At 50.8% G+C, this 20860-nt stretch overlaps 8 protein-coding genes across 8 annotated transcripts; 6 read left to right on the plus strand and 2 right to left on the minus strand.

Annotated features, from left to right (window-relative positions):
• Positions 1–1021: 1021 nt before the first annotated feature.
• J4E92_009916 (uncharacterized protein) lies at positions 1022–1521 on the minus strand (the record flags this gene model as incomplete). Its single annotated transcript, XM_051501258.1, has 2 exons — positions 1022–1329; positions 1377–1521. The coding sequence occupies 2 exons, from the start codon at positions 1519–1521 to the stop codon at positions 1022–1024; spliced, it is 453 nt and encodes a 150-aa protein (XP_051348476.1).
• A 1579-nt stretch (positions 1522–3100) lies between these two features.
• J4E92_009917 (uncharacterized protein) lies at positions 3101–3962 on the plus strand (the record flags this gene model as incomplete). The annotated part of the gene is made up of 2 exons (XM_051501259.1): positions 3101–3440; positions 3505–3962. The coding sequence occupies 2 exons, from the start codon at positions 3101–3103 to the stop codon at positions 3960–3962; spliced, it is 798 nt and encodes a 265-aa protein (XP_051348477.1).
• A 411-nt stretch (positions 3963–4373) lies between these two features.
• J4E92_009918 (uncharacterized protein) lies at positions 4374–5850 on the plus strand (the record flags this gene model as incomplete). The annotated part of the gene is made up of 2 exons (XM_051501260.1): positions 4374–4494; positions 4550–5850. 2 exons carry the CDS (start codon positions 4374–4376, stop codon positions 5848–5850), a joined length of 1422 nt encoding a protein of 473 aa, XP_051348478.1.
• A 1431-nt stretch (positions 5851–7281) lies between these two features.
• On the plus strand, positions 7282–8266 carry J4E92_009919 (uncharacterized protein; the record flags this gene model as incomplete). The annotated part of the gene is made up of 2 exons (XM_051501261.1): positions 7282–7485; positions 7535–8266. 2 exons carry the CDS (start codon positions 7282–7284, stop codon positions 8264–8266), a joined length of 936 nt encoding a protein of 311 aa, XP_051348479.1.
• A 338-nt stretch (positions 8267–8604) lies between these two features.
• On the plus strand, positions 8605–9729 carry J4E92_009920 (uncharacterized protein; the record flags this gene model as incomplete). Its single annotated transcript, XM_051501262.1, has 1 exon — positions 8605–9729. The coding sequence occupies one exon, from the start codon at positions 8605–8607 to the stop codon at positions 9727–9729; it is 1125 nt and encodes a 374-aa protein (XP_051348480.1).
• A 2805-nt stretch (positions 9730–12534) lies between these two features.
• J4E92_009921 (uncharacterized protein) lies at positions 12535–15192 on the plus strand (the record flags this gene model as incomplete). Its single annotated transcript, XM_051501263.1, has 2 exons — positions 12535–12543; positions 12595–15192. The coding sequence occupies 2 exons, from the start codon at positions 12535–12537 to the stop codon at positions 15190–15192; spliced, it is 2607 nt and encodes an 868-aa protein (XP_051348481.1).
• Positions 15193–16137: 945 nt separating this feature from the next.
• J4E92_009922 (uncharacterized protein) lies at positions 16138–16688 on the plus strand (the record flags this gene model as incomplete). Its single annotated transcript, XM_051501264.1, has 2 exons — positions 16138–16145; positions 16397–16688. 2 exons carry the CDS (start codon positions 16138–16140, stop codon positions 16686–16688), a joined length of 300 nt encoding a protein of 99 aa, XP_051348482.1.
• Positions 16689–20125: 3437 nt separating this feature from the next.
• J4E92_009923 (uncharacterized protein) lies at positions 20126–20783 on the minus strand (the record flags this gene model as incomplete). The annotated part of the gene is made up of 2 exons (XM_051501265.1): positions 20126–20685; positions 20777–20783. 2 exons carry the CDS (start codon positions 20781–20783, stop codon positions 20126–20128), a joined length of 567 nt encoding a protein of 188 aa, XP_051348483.1.
• Positions 20784–20860: the final 77 nt, after the last annotated feature.

The following is a 20860-nucleotide window of genomic DNA, read 5'->3' on the forward strand; positions in this document are numbered from 1 at the left end:
TTTAGTCGTATCTCGCGATGCTTCTGGTCATCTCGCGAGATCGAAGATTGGGCAGGCTCCCCTTGGAGGCTGTCGCAATCACAGGAAAGCTGTTGGTGCTGACAGCGGCGGATCAGCACCTAGATGCGGCTCAATTTTGCATCACCCGATGCTCATGGCGCGATACCGCCCGCAGTCGCTATCATACAGTAGCACCATGCAGGCGACTGGCAGCGATTGGAGATAGGATACACCCGGTCGGGACATCAGAACCGAGGCTACACAAGATGCCAACTCGACATAAGATGAGATGACGCCCTTGATAGATGAAAGCAGATTGCGGCGTGGCCATGGAATAATTGTATAGACGGCGACATCTCGGCTTGGTGGCATGAATGATTACTGTACTGGTGGAATGGCGTCTGATGGTGTGCGAGAAACGGCGCAATGACTCGCGACCGGACGCCTGAGGCGAGCTGTAGTTTGGGGAGCCCGGGCGCAGCGGAAGCACAACAGAATGTGGCGTTGCACAGACAGCTGTCGGTCGCCATCCAGTGATCCTTCAGACGCACTTGCATGGAGTTAAATGTCGGTGACTCTTTCTAGACGCGGCGATTCGATCGCTGGGCAGAGGAAAGAGCTCTCTGAAGGCGGCAATCTGCGACTGCCTCTTCGCGACCAGCCCTGGAAGGCACGGCCGACCCCACGTCTCCCATTTCGACGGTTCGCCCACAATTTTTGCGACCACTGCCAATTCACACGTGCGCTGTCAGTTTGCACGTCGACTCGAGCAATGATCTTCCGACGGACAGATGCTAGTCGTTAGACACCGAAGAGTGCCCGTCGGACGGGTTCAATTGTCAGCAGAAAGAGCAGCGGAGAAAAATCATCTCAAATTGTTCTGGCGCACTCGCCATCAAGATCTTTCACAAATCGGTATAATAGTATGCATCCACCTGGTTTAGATACCGACACACTACAGTCTGCTCCGATCCATCTGAGGCGCTCTACTCTTCTACGCCTCTAAGACATCCTCCATTCCTCAAACAGGATTGATGGAAAAGAATATGTTCCCCTCGCTCGGAGCTTTCGTAAGTTGGTTGCCTCCTGGATGAATACCATTCGGCCACACAATGCTACCCCCATTATCCCCAGTAACATCTAATCGGCTTCCAGCGAACGGTGCCCCGAAGACAGTGCTGAGATCGTACCACACCGTTCCGCCATCCAGGTTGTATGCCCACACCTGCTGAGGAGCACCGGAGTTTAGACCGTCCGCCTCTTTCGTCATCTTGATCGCAATGCCTCCGGATTTGTCGTCATGATGCATCTCCTCCCAGTAGATACCGCCTGTGGCTGTCAGTTGAAGACGAAGTCAAGGCTCGCGTGTGTCTGACCAGCTTTGATGTCATGGCGAGGACCGACTGTGCCGCCAACGGACCAAACATAGATGGGGTCTGGGGAGTTGTTCAATACGACAGCGATGCCGGCAGCCCTGACTGAGGCTATCAGGGCCAGAAGGCTGGGGATGATGAGGCGCATGATGTATGCTGTGTCCAAAACGAGGGTGGTGAACGAGCGACTTCGATAAAACGTGAGACCAAACAAAAGATGCCTCCACGACAGAGCGACAGTGCAACTTGAAGCTTTCACTTCTCCGTTTTATACCGCCTTAAGCCATCGTCAAAGTCCTTCCAACAGCCCAACGACTAACCCGCAAGTCCTCATACGAGCGTCAATCACGCGTTGACTCCATACTAAACAGTCCACGAAGCCGTGTACGGGACGACATATTCCAATGCCAGTATGTATAGACCAATCCAGAGGTCCTCTTTCTTCCGACCAAGGTTACACGGCAGATAGACAAGCATGTATGTTGTGACACTGTACTGCCTTCGGATGATTTCAATACTCCGATATAGTGCTCGGTTGGCGGCGCATGACGATGCGTTGGTTGGCAATACATTTAATATGGCTGTTTAGATTTATCGGACGACAATGGCTTTGGCTCGCTTGTCGATTACAGCAGACCATGTTTGCCGATGCATCCTTGCAGCAGCGTCGCTACACGAGGCGTTTGAGTCGAACGCTGCATTATTTACAATGCCGTTGCTGCCTTGCATGCGAATTATTAGCCGAGGATTGTTGTGGTGCTGGCGATCTGCTGGCCACAGATACTGCCCGAATTATCAGGCAGCAGCTTTGCAGCTTCAATACATCGTGCAGCTGAACTGTTGCAGTGTCCTCCAAGGGAAGTCCTGCTTAAAGTCTCGTGGGATCGACCCTCACCAACACCTCAACATTGGCACAAAGATAAGCTTGATGCTCAGACTTGGGGTCAGGTCAGGCTGGAGTAGGCGCAGTTGTAGTAAGGCCAGCCCTTTGGGTACGAGGCGATCGGCATGTTTGCTAGGTAGATCTTTTATGCGGAACGATAACAGATGTATTGAATGGAAAGAGGTGATAAGCATAGCAGCGCATCTTGCCTGGTTCAATGAAGATTCGAGTGTGTATCAGTCGAGACTGGCAGGTGCGACCTGCACCAGCCTTTCCTGGTTAGCGTCTTGGCATTGCGATCTGTCAGGTCATTGACATTCCACGCTCGACACAACTCCAGTAGCTATGATGACGCGCATTCATTCACCCTCACCAGTATTGGGATATCGTCTATCGACCATCTACTAGACGGCCTGCCTCCTCTCAGAAGTGACGCGTAAAGACAGCATTGATCTTTTGCAGTTGCGGGCCGATGGGACTGCGATAACTACGTCGATGGAACTCAAGGCACCAGCGTTTCAACGCTGTTCATTCGCGACTCACTGCCACGGCTTCGCAAGTGCTTGTTGAAAGCGCGATGCTACGTACGCAAAAGCTGCATACGAACTCCACTCCGCTACTTTGCGTTAGAACCAGCATAGCCCGACGCCCGACTCTGAGATGCACCACTCACAGCGAGGTTTATCGAGACAGGCGAGCGACCCCATGCTGAAGCTGCTTCGTGACGGCGTTTCGTCAGCCCCGAGTAGCTTCAATGCAGGATTGTGTACGCGGTTCTCTTCTCACTCTTACACATAAGTTACTGCAGACGCCTTCTCATCTCAGTACTAGACATCATCCAAAAATGAAGTCAGAATACAACATGACTCACACAAAGGACGACTGCGACTGCCCAAGTCCAATCCTTTGGGAATTTCCGGCGCCAGGCAACCAGGATCTGATGCCTAGCAAGCACCCTCAAAGCTCTAGCTTCGAGATCGAGCAGTACCTTGAGGCTTCCGCTCACGTCCCACCTACTTCCGGCTTTGGTATCGTCCCTGTGTACATCAACGACGTTATCGAGCCTACCTGGCCCTGGGACTTCAATGTTCCCGCTGCCAGTCACCGAAACCTGTACTGCAAGCCTTGCCAGCAGGAGAATAACGACGATACAGACTCGAAAGAGTTTGACTGGGAGTCTTGCTGTAAGTCTGTTCCATAGCATAGCTCGAATTGCCCAACGAGATATTCGTGTGCATGACAAGACAGATCTGACCGTCACGCTAGACGAGAAACCGGGGCATGGTGGGATATGGTCTACAAGCTTCGACGTGATGGGATCAGGCATGGCTAAAGTTCCAATCAAATTCGAGTTCACGCCTGAGGCGGATACCATGGTCTGCGCCTTGGGTTTTCCTGGCATGCTGGAAGGAGGCCTCTCGCAGGCTTTCCCCGTCATCAACAAGCAGCCACCATCAGACAGAGGACGGCAGCTATTCACAGAGGATGACCCTGAAGGTGTGCCGTGGAAGGATGATGAGGCAGCGCCATTGCGAATGCACTACATTGTTGGTATCATGTTAGTGGTTGCGCTTTGCATGGCGTTCTCCGCTCGGCTTTTCTGGCAGAAGCGGAAGCAGAGGAAGGCGTCGCAGGCTCTGATGGCTCAAGCTGAGAGCGATCGCCTTGTGGACGGTAGCAAGACGAGATATGCCGATGATATGTAGGCTGTCAGATATCAACTGAGCGGGGTCGTAATGCGTCCAACACGCTGAGGGCATAGCTGTAGCTATAGTAGCGATACACGATACACGAGGATTCAACTCTTCTTCGATTGATGTAGCTCACTTGACATACAGCTGCTTCCGGCGTGGGTGGAGATGTCGAGCAATAGGCTAAAATTAGTGGTGCAGGTGTGGGGTGGGCTAGCTGCGGGAGACGGCAAGCGGAGCGTCCCAATCCAGACCGGCCGGCGTCGCGACTTCCAGTTGACGTGAACAACGCAGCTGAGACTCCGCAAACAACTGTCATTCCATTTTGGCCCACTCTATGGGTAGCGTAGCGTCCGCAATATCATCCTTCTTCCCCCTCTTTGTTTCCTCGCATTTAGGCAAAAGTCTCACAGGTGGACGCGTAGAATGGCGTCCCCTATGCTTGAGAGCCGCATCGAACCGCACAAGAAGGCGCACTTCAGCCTGCATATCAGCGACCGCATAACAGGCAGCGACGACGCGCCAGGAGAGTTTAGCAGCGTCAAATGTGAGTTTCCTCTGCAATGTCTTTGTCCGTGTCCGCTTTCTAATTCAGAGGGTAGACAACCACAAGCCCCCACAAACATCCGACTCGCGCTCGACAACGCTTACTTCGCCCTCGTCGACCGGCTTATACAACCTCCGCATCGACGATACGAACAGCTCGGGTGACAACGATATCTTCACATTCACAGGGCAGAAGTCACAACCCAAGAAGTCATACGTCCTCGTCTTCGATCCCGCCAGCCAGCAGGCCACGCTCGAGCCTCTGTCCAGCAGCTACACCTTCAATCTCGCCACCAAGAACGGCAAGGACGTCTCTTCACAACATGCCAAGATATATCCTAAGAAACTCAAGGGTGACGCAGAGAGCAAAGATGGCGAGGAGGATCTCTTCGGCGAGGCGGCGGCTGACGACGAGGGAGGAGACCCTGATGCAGATAACCCCTACGACTTCCGACACTTCTTGAGCAAGGAGAAGGAGAAACGGGGCGACGAGTCCGAATACAAATACGCGTCTTCGCCAGACTACCGCACAGGCACAGGCAGCGCCGTCAATACACCTCAGTTCGGGGCCCGCGCCTCTGCGACTGCTGCTCCAGCGCGGAAGGCTGCCGCTATACCAGCGCCCAAGAAGCGCAAGACAGCGGCCACGAACCCCATGGTAAAGTCCAAGAAGACGCAAGCCACACCAGCCGTCCGCCTCCAGCGCACCGCGACCGACACAACACCAAAGCCCAAAGCCAAGCCCGCAGCACCGCCAGCGTCGAGAATCAAATCCTCCGAAGTCATACACTCGTCTGACGAATCCGACGGCGAAGCAGCTTCCTCGCCAGCACATCCATCGCCTCCTCGCCAACAACATCAGCAACACCACGAGTCCGACGACGACGATGACGCAGAGGGCGAGTCAGACGATGACGGTGGCCTCGAGATCGAAGTGCCCGACGCACGGCCACCACGACACAACAAGGGCGCAATGGCATCTCTCGGCTCAAACCTCAATGCAGGTTACCTCCGCTCCCCCTCCAACGGCCCGATATCGCTCGCCAGCGCCGCCAACAGCGATGGCGAAGGCTCGCCGAACCCTCGCCGCAATCGCAACGCTCAAGACGAGATCGACTTTGGTGATCTGGGCGGCGACGATGCGGAAGGTGAAGATGATGATGAGGACGATTACAACAGGGACATTGAACCTATGGACATTGGCCCACCTGCGCGACAGGAGACGGGGGGCCATGACCGCAAGTCTAGCATGGCTGGTGAAGCGGCGGCAGCGGATGACGACGAGGATGATCTTGAGGAGCTGATGAGAAGGGGCTTGATGGGTGGGGACAGCAGTGAAGAGAGTGAAGAGGAGTGAACACATTATCATTATGGTTCGACATTCGTCTACTTGATGGCCCGCCTTCCTGCCCCGTCGTGCACATGAGCACTCCTGTATCTGGTTACGACAACTAGTTCGTCCTAGATCACATTGCTTGCCCGACCGTCCCCATTGGAGGCGTCACCGCCGCTTGTGCTTCCTGTGGGCGAAGTGAGGGAGAAGACGCGTCTCGCGCCATTTGTTGCTGCGACAAGGTCGGATAGGTCATGGGTTCAACCGGCCCCGGCTGCGATATCAATTTTTCGTGTTGATGCTCGATCTCCCGGTCTTGCTGGACGAGATTGCAACTGAAGCAGCACGTAGCGCAGAAGCAGTTGGTACAGCCCTCTGGGCACCGCGCCGTGAACCTCTCCCACCAACCCCCTTTCGACACTCCGCTCCTCAGTCCATACTTCTTGCGGATCCTTCCACGATTACGACAAGGTAGGATCCACCATCCGACGGCGCATGTAACACAGTGGACCCCGACACATTTCCAACACTTTGCGTTTAGGTCAGCTTGAGAGCGCCGACACAGGGGAAGGACAACTTACATCTGTGTTGCAAGAGGCAGTCCAACAAGAGTAATTTTCCATGTTGCCTTGATGTTCATCTCGGTACAGGATTCTGCCGTACAGAACGCACGGGCAGCAGCTTGCGAGCCAGCCTGAGCAAACACATCAGCAGGTATCCGTACTGCAAGAAGAAGCCTCGTACCTGTGCTAGCTGGAGTGCAGCATTTGTACCATGCCTGATGCCAGTCTGCCATGGTGGTGCTTCGGCTGTTGAGTTGGTGGGTGGATAGAGAGATTGTCAGTAGAGCGATGCATCTACACTGATGAAGAATATAAAGACTGTATGACTCCGTCCTGCGCTCGACCCCGTCGATGACTGAGATGTTTGTGTGACATTGGTATGTTGGACGCCTTTGTTGGTGAGTCTGAGCGGATGATGTGCTGGGGCAGTCATCGAATTGCTAGAAATGGTAGTCATATTCTACCAGACAAATGCATTTACAACTCGGATGCATGCCAGTCAAACATAAGTACCAGCATCACCCTCTCGCAAGCCATGCAAATACAACCTTTTCATATTGGATGGTGAACAGATCGTGAACGGTGCATGTCGGCGGCTGTTATAGCCCAACTTGAAGCTGATATATCTGTGGCACTGAACGACATCAATTGCGGGAGTGTTGGAGTCTGCTATATGTGCTGTACATGTGGACGAGATCCCAGAAGGAGACTGGCTTCTAGAATGAGCATTCCCCACGCTCAAGCTGGTGATCCCTGCGCTAGCGTTGCCGTAGCCCGAGGCTTGTTACGCGTCGCCCGGCATCGTCGGCCATCTCCCGCCTCCTTGTGCGAACTTCACTTCCTTGAACAATATCGTATCTCCCCTTCCTTTTTGTCTTCGGTTACCGTCACCATGCGTCCTTTTGCTCTTCTCGGTCTCTCGGCGCTGGCTACCGCAGCTATCACTCGTCCGACAATATCGGACCACAGCAAAGTCATTGAAGAGGAGGCTGGCCGAGAATACACGGTGAAGCTGGAATGTGTGGGATGCCCGCTGCGTGCTTGGACGAGTTCTCATAAGGCAGAATGGCTGCATCCGGCACCAGAGAATTCTCTAGTAAGTGCACTCTACAATCCTGGCAATGTATATAACTAACTGTGATCAGCTGCTCAAGTTCGCCCTGGACGAGTTCAACGATGCGTTACTTCTCAACGATCAGCGCATATTCCCTCTCGATCCCATGCCTCTCAACATAAACGCGAAGCAGGTCCCCACCGAGGTGGAGCAGGAAGAGACGGATGCGGATTCCGAAGACGCCTCAAATCCGAACAAGCATAGCAGGATAATGTTCCCCCTACAATACGAGCATACCATCTTCCGCGCTGAGGAGCCTGAACTTTGGTGGCTTCAGTTCAATGTGACGGGCTTACCCTGGGGGGAGACCGCTGAACCAATCAAGTTGGGTCAGAGGATTGTTCAGATCTTGGTGCGCAAGGAACACGATGGGAATATGGAAGGTGGATATATACTCTCCATCGAAGAAGTACTAGTCGTCTCCGCAAAGGGTAAGATGCCACCGCCGAGCATGAGGTGTGGCAAGCTGGCCATGATGCGAACAACGTTTGATCCACGTGAGTGGGACGAGTACGGTAAATTTGGCACGTTGTCGAGGGCCTGGAACGCTTTTGTTGGCAAAATACAGGTTGGAAAGGATGCCCTACTTCTCCCGCTCCTTGCACTGCTTGCGGCTAGCCTCGTCATGGCACGTCGCCTGTTTCTGCAGAGACAGCAGGAAAAGCCTGGCACAGACTCAGAGGCCGAGACTGCTCTGTTGGGCCGAGGTGCGCCTCCGCCATACGCAGACATACCTGTGATCAAGATTGAAGAGTATGATTAGTTCAAACAAGTCTGGAGGCTGGAGCGCAATCAAAGCAAGCGGGTCGGAGTCTTGCCCGTATCTCCGCGTTGCATTCGCCCTTTGTGCGCAAGCGGCATCTTGGCTCTATGTACCACCTTAATCTCGGGTTTCCGCTATCTTGCTTGTCTCTGCGCTCTTTTCATGCTTTTTGTTACACCGACATTCTTGCTCCTGCACCCCTCGGGCGCGCCCGGGTGAGAAGCGAGAGCGTTCCACAAGCTCGGTAGGTTTAGCCGACACATTCACCTGTTCAACCTCAACCAGGCGCCAACGACTTGATCATTGCTTTACTATACGCCTCCCTTATATCGTCAAGTATGTCCGTCATCGTCGAGCAATACAACAAGGAATGGCCGCAGCAATTCGAAAATATCAAGTCGGAGTTGGAACATCACCTACAGGACATCGACTACCTCTCAATCGAGCACGTGGGTAGTACATCAGTACCGGGACTTGTCGCCAAACCTATCATCGATGTTGACATCATAGTCACTCGCGACAATGTTCAGCCCGCTATCGACGCTCTCATCGAGAAAGGAAAATTCGATTACCTTGGAGAGCTGGGGATCGTGGATCGCCATGCCTTCAAAGACCCTAACCAAGCCAATCGCCACAACGTTTACCTTTGTGTTGACGGTGTTGCACAAACGCGCAACCACCTCAGCCTGCGAGATACGCTACGCTCTGACAGCGACTTGAGGAATGAGTACGCGCGTGTGAAGCTGGAACTCGCGGCAAAAGCAAACAACATCGTCGACTACATGGTCGCCAAAGGGAATGTTATTCAGAAGATTCTCAAAGCCTCTGGTGCCTTCACCAAGGAGGAACTCGCAGCCATCGCCCGCGCAAACGTTAAAGGCGAGCGCTTCGGTGCCATCAAGACACCCCGTCTGCTCCTTCGCGAGTTCGTAATGAAGGACGAGGAAGGCTACTTTCTTCTCGAAAGGAACGATCAAAACGCACGTTACCAAGAGTGGCCCCCACGAACACGCCAACAAGCTCGTGAGCTCGTCTTGGAAAACATCCGCAACCACAACGACGTGCCGCGAACAAAGTACGAACTCGCCGTCGAGACGCTCGGCGAACAATTCATCGGCCGCGTTGGCGCCAAGACATCTCAAGCCAACTCCGACTCCCTTCCAGGTGAACATACCATCAAGCCTGTTACCCACGCCAAACTCTGGTTCTCCTTCTTGCCGTCAATGCAAGGCCAGGGTTACGCTACAGAAGCCATGACAGCTTTCATCGATGCCTTGAAGGAAAGACTGCAGAATCAAGGGAAGCTGGAGATGGAGATTGAGTGCGATCCTAGGAATGAGGGGAGTTGGAAGCTGGCCGAGAGGTTGGGGTTTGAGAGACATAGCTTGACGAAGGAGAAGACGCAGATCAAGGGCGAGTGGGTGGATAGTCTGGTTTTGAGGAAGATTGTTGGGGATGTGTAAGTGGTTCAGTGTTGATGTTTATGTGAAGGAAATGCTAACGTGTGATAGGGCTTTTGCGTCGAAGCATGTAAGGAGAGGAAGTAAGGTTAGCAGCAGTATGCGGTTGAGTGCGACGGAATTGTTTGAGAGTTGTCATTGATGACCTTACAAACGCGTGTTGCGGATCGGTGAAGGCATGACTTCTTGGCCTCGGTCTTCTTCTAGGTACGCTTCAGGTCGATACTTGATACGGTATGAGAAAGCAGAAAGCAGGTTTATACCCCTCACTCCAGCTACCGTTCCGCTGATACTTGATGCCCAAACACACCAGACGTGAGTCTAACCCACGAACCCAAATCATGCACATGAACAACACTTCCAAACGAGCGACTAAATCGATACATCAAAAGAGTGTGGAGTTGCAAGAACTATAGCAAGACGATATGTACACCAAAACGACCCCCCTCCTCGAGACCACACTCAGCAGTATTTCGTCTACAATCTCTGCGACCATGCTACCCCATCGCCAAACCCTACCGCCCCCCTCTTGCGCCCCCTGCCCCTACATCTCATACCCATCTAGATAGGCGTAACAGCACTAATATCAATCAAAGTAATCGGCTCAAGATCATTCGGCGTAGGCGCCGCAGCTGCATCCCCTCCATCCGTAGCCGTAGGAAGCGTGATCAACGTGATCGGTGCAAGACCATCGCTCGACTCCGTAGTCGTAGCTGCCTCGGTAGGCAGCGTGATCAACGTGATCGGTGCGAAATCATCGCTGGTCGTCGCTGGCCCACTGTAGAGGAAGAGGTACGAAATTAGTATTTGTCTCACATGCACTTCGTAGAGTCAGAACTCACTTCACGTTCGTGGTCGTGACGTTGGGGAACGTGCCGTTTGCGGTGGGAAAGGCGGTGACGGTGACGGTTAGGGTTGTTGTTACGGTGATGGTATGAGTACCGGACCAGGACTTTGTTCCCCAGTGTGCGGCGCGGGGGTGGAGGTCAGGGGTGAGGCGTTTGAGGGGGGCGACGAGGGCGAGGGAGGGGGGGAGCAGGGGGAGCAGGAAGAGAGATTTCATGGTGAAGAGTGGTGATGGAGTGAAGGTTGGAGTCTTGGTTGATGAGATGAGGGGATGGAACGAGAAGGATGGGATATATAGTCCTTGGGCTTTGTTGGAGTACGTCAACTCGAGGCTGGATGGACAGAGGACAGTGGTTTGACGCGTAAACCTGCAGAATTCTCCTGAAGGAAGTAAGCCACGGAGTACACTGAGGATGCGCCTCTAAGACGCCTTCTGCTGCTTCAAGCAAGTCGCTGTACGCGTATCCAGTGATATCCATCAACTGTTCGTAAGACCACGTGTCGTAGCAAGCCACCTTCTCAGAAAGGAGCCCATATCACACTGGCACCTTATCCTCATGTTTACGTGTGTCTTGCAGCAATACTCAGGCTCATGTAGCCGCCAAGACTACGCGTACTAGATGGGCGTCGGACTTCGCGTAGTCTGACTTCCACAAGCACAGTGTTCACTCGCATGTCCGTATCTACGAAAGCGCCTACAGCGGACCTTTTGCGAAGTCCGTTACTCGTGTTACTTGATCTCTCGCTGACATGAAGAGCTCAAACGTGCAGCCGTGAAGATAGGTGGACTGTCGCTAGGGGACTTTGGTGCGAGCGCACTCGATCTGGATAATGCTTGTGCTGTGTGACACACATGCCTTTCCAGAGAACGGATCGCCACGGACTGAACAATTAGATGTAAATTTGGTCGTGATTGCCGATGGATGAGCGATGCTCAGGACAACCTTGGAAGGTGAGGAGGCTGGCACGTGGCTGAGCCTGGGCGCATCTGCCTGGTTCTGCGTATGATGTCATGAATTCCCTCCACCCGGCCTTCATCATCTCGGGCTCTGCTTTCACACTTGGACAGTCGCGATAACACGCAGGACTGGCTCAGCCCGCCTTCTTCATGGCTCCACACGCGCTCAGATACAGTGTCCTCGTCTATGCTCCGATGAGCTCCATCTGCCTCTTAGCGTGTTTCTGATCGTCAAGTGACATGACAGCTTGGAGGCAAATAGAGCACTTATCCAATTACGAACAAGTCTACAAAGGAGAAGATTTCCGAAGCTTAGAACGCACCAGTCATTGCCGAAAAAACAATGTTACAGTCGACGGAAATGGCTAGCGCAGAAGCGCTCCATTTATAGCGCTTACATGTGTAGCCCTGGGGTCCGTAAGATCAGCCTGGTTGTATATACCGACGAAGTAGTCACTGGCCCCAAATTCTTACATTTGGGTGCAAAATGGCCAGGAGTAATTGCAAGGATATCGCCACCTGTGAACAGATGATTCTATCATGCAATGCCTCGATAAGTGCATCATGTTCCATCTATCTCTTCTCATCATGGCGCACATCCAACAAGGCTGAAAAGCGGCATGCTTACGGCGGTATAACAGGACTCATTGAGTGCGGCACGCTCATTGGACACTATTTAAAGGATGGCCCAACGGAAGAGATCTATTGGTGCCCGCTCGTATCCCAAGCTGAGTAGCCAGCCTTCATATCTTATAACTCAGCTGCGATTGGGAATAGGAATTCTACTCACTCTCCCACCTTTTGAAACTTCTTGCCTGGCTATCATGCCTTTCAAAGATATCATGCCTTTCAAAGAAATCAAGCCTTTTTTCAAAGAACTCAAGCCTTTTTTCAAAGAATCAGTGCACGAATCAATAAACCCAGAAGTATTACTGGCCTTAGGGCAAACACGGAAGAGCCTCCATTCTAAGCTCGATGGTGTAGCTCTTCGTAAGCCGAAGGAGATGTTCTTGGTAAAGTTACTCTTGTTTTATTCTTCGTTTGGAGTTACTAACATCTTACAGCGTATGCGAAGCGAGAGCTACACATACGAGTCTCTACCCATGCCCTCGAGTATCCGCATCCTTCAGATAGACCCGGGAGCCCCTTCCGATCCGATTACTTGCCACTTCCGTATCGTAAACCTGGACGACCGCCCAAGTTTCACCGCCCTTTCATATTCTTGGCAGATGGACCCTTCGCTGGCCACAAATGTCGTGTACCCATTGCTCTTATGGCGTACAATTCCAGTCATTTCATTGCCTTATGAATGGCTCACTAAGATACTTTTGGGAGGCGACAATGGCATCGACGATGTCTGGCAGAGGTTCTTGCAGGAAGTCGAAGGTAGATGGGCGGACTACAACAAGGGCAAGGAAGGAGACGAGAAGCCCATATTTTGCGACGGCAAAAAGATCATGATACATGCCAATCTTTACGAAGCCATGGTTCGCTTACGGTGTTTACGACCTACTGAGTACTGGATTGATGCCGTGTGCATCAACCAAGAGGATCTGAGCGAGAAAACCCAGCAAGTCCAGATGATGGGAAGAATCTATGGTTACGCGGAAGAGGTGGTAGTCTGGCTGGGTAACGTGACGAGCTTCGCAGCCTACCCCTTTCAGACATTGTTCTCAGTCTTTGGGTCAGAGTTGGATGAGAGAGATACTGCACCAGGATATACGACAGACGACTCAGAGATTCGAAGGGATTCAGAGGGGGTAGTAACAGACGAAAAGCTTGACGCAATGGCCAAAGAACATCACCAGGAAAGAGACCTCTTCGAGTTAACGCTCACCTCAGCCGCCTTTGCACTCCTCACTCGTCGTTGGTTTCGTCGCCTATGGGTCGTACAAGAGTCACGTCAGGCTCGTCAAACTCTATTCTTACTTGGCGAAACCCAGTTCAGGGCCAATCTCATCTCGTCGGTGCTGCGGTGGGTTGAATACAAGATTAAAAGATCGCCGATTAGTCCTACGTCCGACCCACTTACGTGTGTGTCCATATGGCATTCCCACATCAAGCACATCCCGGCGATGCTAAGTTCTATGAATTCATCTCATGACGAAGAAAAGTGGACTTTGCAGCAGTGGCTACAAATGGCAAAGAGTCGAAAAGCCGGTGATGCCAAAGATGTGGTATTCGCAGGTCTGTCTCTTATACGGTCCGAGCATCTGACGATTGACACGTCGTTGCAGGCTCGAGGTCGGGGCTTCCATTGCCGCAATCCGAAGGGGCGAGAGCAAATGCCGTCATCAGAAGGACAAATGAAGCTATGGGACATGTTACATGCCGACTACAATGCCGAGACTTCGACTGTACTCTTGAACCTCGCGGCTTGTATCCTTTCACATTACGATCTATCTACTCTATTAGACACTACGTTACGATTTCGGCGTCCCCCGTCACACGCGGCGCTCACCGAGCTACCCTTTACTTCATTCCCATCATGGATACCGGATCCGAGAGCATGGACCTCGAAAGCTTTAGAACCTGTGATATCGCGCAACAATCATGGCCGTCCGTTTCCGGTCTCTGCGCACATGTCGAACTTCAAGCCACAGATATCATTCGATGGCACTAAGTTGGCTGTGACAGCTGCTCTTTTCGACACTGTATCCCACTGCTGTCCAATCCTGGACATCGTACTCAACATCAAGGACTGTGCGGGCGCTATCAGGGTGCTCGACTGGATAGCTGACACAGTTCCTCGCGTGTACCATCCAACCGGATGTTCAGGAATAGAGGCTCTGGCACGCCTAATAGTATCGGCTTACGCAAACCCGAAAGACCCCGAGAGGCAATGGGAAGAGGACACTATGGCGCGCAGGTTCTGCAAGATGCTTCATGAGCTGATCGAAGGTGTCGTAGGAGATGGTGTCAAAAAGTGGAACAAGGTACTTGACTCTCTGCCCACATGGTTACCCACATGGTTAAAATCTTTTCCCTGGCCTTCAGGCTGGGCTATCGATTACGATGGTATATTCAAAGCGTACGCCAGGATCAGAGCGAATCATCCAGACGCTCCTTGGCCACCAAGCAATCTTGCGGGTTCAGAAAGGAAGGAAGTCATCGATGAGACAAGAGACATCCTCCCTGACACCTTGACAGGGATCTCCGAGACCAACATAACTAGACAAGAAAGTCCCCACTTTGATGAACAAAGTGACTCATTGCGAGACACCGGCGATGATTGGAACGCTCGTGAGTTTCCCGGGGACTGGGTGCTAGACGTGCTCAAGTACAATTCCGGAATAGCATTGCAGAGCTTATTCCTCACCAAAGAGGGTTATCTCGGGATCGGTCCAAATTGGCTGAGGAACGGCGACGGGGTCTTCTTGGTAGCGGACGCAAAAGCCCCTTACATACTCGCGCAGGTGGACGATGTCTTGCAGAGGCAGGCGCGCGAGATACGTGAGCAGCTTGACACTGGCAAGAGCAGGTCTGTCAAGCTAACAAACGAACAACGCAAGAGCTTGCGGGAACAACTGCTTGAGATTGAGAGTAGGCCTCAAGGAGAGAGCGCATGGCAGCTGGTAGGAGAAGCATATGTGGAAGGTGTAATGAATGGCGAGGCTGCTGGACTCGCGGAAGCTTGGGCACAAAGGTACGATATCGCGTAGACATGGAGACATGGAGACATGGAGACGCGGTTATATTTCGGTACATGTAATTGAATGAATGTTTTGAGAATCTTTGGTGCAGCTCGAGCAACATGAGTCACGCGGTGCGTGCTTTATTGACATCTAGTGGACTGGCACTAGATAAGTGATGAACAGACTTACGTTACTATTACAACACCAGTGGTCAGATGCCGCATCCTTTCTCATACCTCATCGAGTTCCACCTGCCTTCTACCGCATTTTCCAATGTGCAACCGCAATGATGATATCCTCATGCAGAACTATTAGTACTCACTGACTTACGGAGGAGGCCTCAAAATGATCGTGATGGCAGGGCCTGATGGAAGTGGCCAACGCCGAAGCGGCATATTTCAATCAGCAAGATCTGGGTTTGTAACATTGGTCTGTTTACCTATCCTTGAAACAGTTTCCTGACCTCCAGGATCCCTTATTCAGACTCACGCGGCCGCGACTGATCGCACCGCCAACATAGACAGCGGAGCTGGACGTCTCAACAGGACGAACCGAACGGCGCATGTACGTGTTACAAAACAGGACTGTTCGACGGCACAAGACTCCTCTAAGCAAGGTGTCTTCACACATTCCTGGAATCGGTTTGTCAGAGCCCCGTTCGTGACAAGAGCTGGGCACACCTTTAGTGCGTGCATTCACAAGGCTCTCGCGGGTACTATGGAATATACGCCGACATCATCACTCTTGTTAATTAGGGTCATCTGCATGCTCATCTGCTTCAACGGTATTGGCATACTGGTGTGTTTGCGACGTCCTTCCTTCATATAAGAACAGGTCCGGCAGGTTATTTGTCTTTCCAGCATAAGTTCCACTATCTACACTCGAGAATCACTGACTTCATCTATTACTAACAAATAGTTACCATGTCTACATCTTCGAATCCAGATCTCGACCATGTCGATAACACAACACATGGACCTGTCCGACCAGCTAAGTCCGATGGACCCGATTCAGAACGTTCTGTGAACGCGGTCCCGGTCATGGACCCCTCACACCCGGATTACCCTCCGCTTCGTCACACTCCGGTTTATTCTCCACAGCCTCATGTGAGCCTCGCAAGTGCAGACGCAGATGGACATGTGATTCGGAAAGGGTATCCCTCTGTCACAGCGCCTGCTGGTCAGCTACATGGCGATACTGTACCGCAGACGGCAGACTACAAGATATGCAGAAAGAATCCCCCTAAAGAAGCCGAAAACTTCGAAAACGCCGAGGAATTCGACGACTCCGATGACTCGGATGAAGGCGCCGATTGGGATAAGAAATTCCCAGCTGGCATCCCACGGCTGGCTGAATACATGGCTCGCGTGCCTGAGCGGGCTATTTTCCGTACCTTCCGAACGCTCGGCGTGCAGAATCTCCTCTTCATGCAAGCAGAGATCGACTATCTGGAGTGGAAGCTTCATAATGTAATGACTAATTTCAGAGAGGGAAAAGGCGGCATTACTAAGCTCTTGTGTTAATAATACTTCTCTTTTTAAGAGAACCTAATTAAATAAGTATATATAGATTTTAAAAGTTATAAGTTACTTATTTACGTTACTACTATAGTACTATAGAATAAAGATAAAGAACTAAAGTATTATATTATACTTAAATATAAGTTAGAAGAGAAATATAAAATAGTTACTACTACTATATTTTTATTACTTATATAATACATATATAACTATAAATAAACTAATTATTACTACTACTTTTTTAAGCTTTAATATCTAGCTTAGCTTTTATAGCTATATAGTACTTATAGAAATCTTTTTTAAGTTTCTCTACTTTAGATAGTTTACTACTATAAGTAGAGATATATTATAAGTAAAAAGGTTTTTTCTTACTTATATTCTTTCTTTTCTTAAAAAGTAGATTATAAATATAAAAGAGTATTACTTCTATATTAGCTACTTTTAAAGTATATTATAGCGTTAATATTAAAGATATAGCTAACGTATTAGAAATAATTAATAATAAGGCTTTTTTTATAGCTAAACTAGTAGCACTAGATAGCCTTCTTTAATAACTTTAAATACTTAAGTATACTCTAGTATTTATAAAATAAGAGTTTCTAGACTTTACTACTAACTTTATATATAATCTATAAAAGAGATAAGTTAACTATATTTTTATAGGCTATAGTATAAAGATTATAGACTTTAAGAATTAGAAAGTTATAAGATAGCTAGCTAAAGTAAATAGAATATATTATAGAATATATAATTATATAGGTAATAATAGCTATAGGTAAGATATAAGAGAGGCATTACTAAAGAATATGCTACAGATTGGGCTTGGAATACAATGGAGGATTCCGCCAAACTATAGCCCAAGCAGTACTATTTCATTATGCAGATTCGTGAGAAGCTTGAGAAATACGGTAAACTTATCATTCAATCTGTGTGACTATGGCGCTAACCCACGTATAGAAGAAGCACTTCTGCGACAACATATGCTCGCCAAGATCGCAGCGCCCGATCATTTTGATCTCGACCAGATTAAATCCTACAACGTGTCTCGCGCTACACGCGATAACTGAATTTTTCACCACAAACCTCTTTATGGCCTTCCTGAAGACTGTGTCAAATATGATCGGTTCCATGGACATGTAGCTACGGACCTGATTTCACTCAAGTCCCGCGAATTCAGCGACTACTTTACTTTGTGGGTCTGCGAGCGGTCACTTACCATAATCAGAATTTTTGGGAGATTCTTGGAAAAGTCTAAGTTCGGTGGCAGTCCAGTAATTTACGACAGCACTCTCAGAGAGTGCACCCATGTCTTCACGGCAGTGCTTGCGAGTCTAGTGCCTGTCGCTGTTGCATACATCTCTCAGCAGGAAAGAGATATGTCCCAAATTGTGGTCATGGCGTCGACAAACCTTCTGTTATCGGGCTGTATGGTCTACTTTGCGGACGCGGGAAAAGTGTATCTCTTCCTCGCTGGTATCTTGTAAGTATTTTGCGAAAGACGTAGGTAACGTGAACTGACTGTCGCACAGGTTCTCCATGTTTCAGTTGTTGATGATTTCGAAACAGTAGTCAAAGGTGGAGGAGTTGCCGTCTTGTACGCATGTCTGGATGGAGGTCAGCTGGGCTGATAACGCTACATGATAATCTCCATATCGTCACTGCAAGGCGCGCTAGCAACTACAAGCCTTTCCTTAGTAATCAGCGAACTCAATAGCTCAATGTCATGTATGTTTTCTGCGATCTTCTTGGGTCACATCCAACAAGCATAAGCTACGTCATTACCCTTCTCCACACGTCTCTACTGGTCCGTGGGGATTCCACGCTCTTCACTCCGGGCTGCGGAAGTTTGCGTCGGATCCACCTCTATACCCTCTCATTCCTTCCAAAGCTGACTGCAACTTCTCACACCACCGCGATGGCGGCTCTACACCCCAACGCTTAGAGATACACGAGCAACTCCGCTACGACCAAACAACATGGAAACACCGCCATTGGCCTGTGCCCAATTCATACGCCGCTGCTTGAAGCTGTGCAGTGAGCGCAACCCACCCCAAGAAGCCCACTGTCCGATATGTACAGAGGAATACGATCGCAGCAATCACAAAGCAATACGCGTCGTTGTCCAGCCACCCGCCCAGTGCAACCACGAATTCTGTCAAGCCTGCCTCGAGAAGATCTTCGCCCGTCGCAAAACCCAAGACAACACCAACCTCTGTCCGCTGTGTCGCGCCGTATGGTTCAGAGCTGAATATGAAAGCCTTTCGGCGCGCAGTCGGCGTTTGACAGAGGAGGCTACAGAGGTTCTTAGAGCTGGTGACTCCGCACCTTCCCTCTTCGCGGGCGTGCCCGAAGGCCCTGCGGGCGAAACCATGGCAGATTCTACCGGGAGAGATACGGATCCAATACTACAGCCTGCACGTACACCCCGGCCTTACGCGCGAACTAGCCAGCCCCGTCCGTCTGTGACTCAGTCACTTACTGCATCCAGAGAGACTCGCTACAGCGGAGACTGGCGCACTGAGCCCGTCTTCACTCATCGTGAGTTCCACGCTGCACTCGCCGCAGGACAAGCAACAGCCGGACAACCAACGCCCCAGTCTGCGTCTTCAGGGCCTCACACATCCTCTCACCCCACCCGTCCAACCCCCCAACCCTTCCAATTCGGCCAGCAACGCACTCCATCCTCAGCGCCTCCACACAGAGCACAATTCAACTACCCTCCAGACGAAACAAACTCCACAAACTCCACATGCCAAGATTCACAGAACAGAGCAGCGCCACCACATGGTTTCCAGTCGCTCGAGTTCCAACGACGTTCAGCCGATCTGGATGCGCGCGAAGCCCGTCTGACACAACGGGAAGGGGAGTTGAGAAGGATGCGTCAGGCGTTGGAGCGGCGAGAGCGGGATTTTAGTACTTTTTGTGAGAGAGGTAGACTGCTGTTTCGGGGCCGGGATGAGGGTGGTTGAGAGATATAGGGTGGGGGCGGATATGGGAGGATGGGGTTGTGCAGTTTGTGTTTTTAGGCTCATGAAGTTAGTGCTGATTGCTTCATGAAGCTTTGGTGCGATTGGATTGTTCAAGGGAGCGCAGACGACGGATAAGGTTCTCAAGTGTTATTGGAATTCTAGAGATTGGCTGGATGGGAACAGGATGCGGATACTTGGTGATAATCACAGTTGTAGCTACAATGGGTTCGCTACTTTAGGCCACTGGCATTTGCTGGAAAGTACAGCAAGAAGCGCTTTCACAATGGGATCGTTTGACAGACAGATGTTCACACCTCGATAACATGGGAAGATAGCAATTATTAAGCTTATTGCATGGATATTTCGCATCCAAATGATACGGGATGTCTACCCTGGATACTGGGACAAGCCAGATCTCGTGATCGTGATTAGCTCGCTATTCCATCAACTCTTGCATAAACTCTTGCCCTTCTACATCCTCCGGAAATTGGCGGTAAATTGCATCATCTCAACGTGCAGTAAGATCCTGTCCCTTTCAGCGCGCAGTATTTCCCTTTGCCTCTCCTCCTGCTGGCGTTCGAAGTTGATACACAGAAGCTCATTGAGATAATGGCTTTGATTCCAGAGACGAGTCAGTGTTGCCCTGAGGGCGCGGTCTTCATCCTGGATAGTCGGGTCCGGGCGTACGACTTGAAGAGCCAGGCTTATATGCCCCCCACCCTCAAGTGGGGGAATAGCGATTGTTTCGATGTTTTGCAGAATATTGCTGACTTCGGTTAAGTTGGCCCAGTGCCTATCGCGTTGTTCACGCTGTTGCGGACTGAGGACTTGTTCAGCTTCCTCCCATTCCCATTCCCATTCCTCTTCCTGTTCCTGTTCCTGTTCCTCCTCTTCTTCCTCTTCTTCCTCTTGTTCTTCTTCATGTTCTTCTTCAAATTCTGCTTCAAGTCTTGCTTCAAGTTCTGCTTCAAGTTGTTCTTCTTCTTCGTCGTAGAAGACTTCATAGTAATGTTCTTCTTCGTCTTCGGCGCCTGGCTGCGATGGGGGTAGTCCACTAAGCGCGCCACGTATGCATTGTCGACAAATAGGACAGTAATGGGCCTTTTGCATACCGCTATTGACCCAACATTGTAAGCAGTCTCGGCCGAAAACGTGACTGCAATGTGTGCCTAGAAGCTTGATAGCTACATGCTGATCCTCGTCATA

Source organism: Alternaria infectoria (genome assembly GCF_024043175.1).
Source record: "Alternaria infectoria strain BMP 0036 chromosome Unknown scaffold_29, whole genome shotgun sequence".
Lineage (NCBI taxonomy): Eukaryota > Fungi > Ascomycota > Dothideomycetes > Pleosporales > Pleosporaceae > Alternaria > Alternaria infectoria.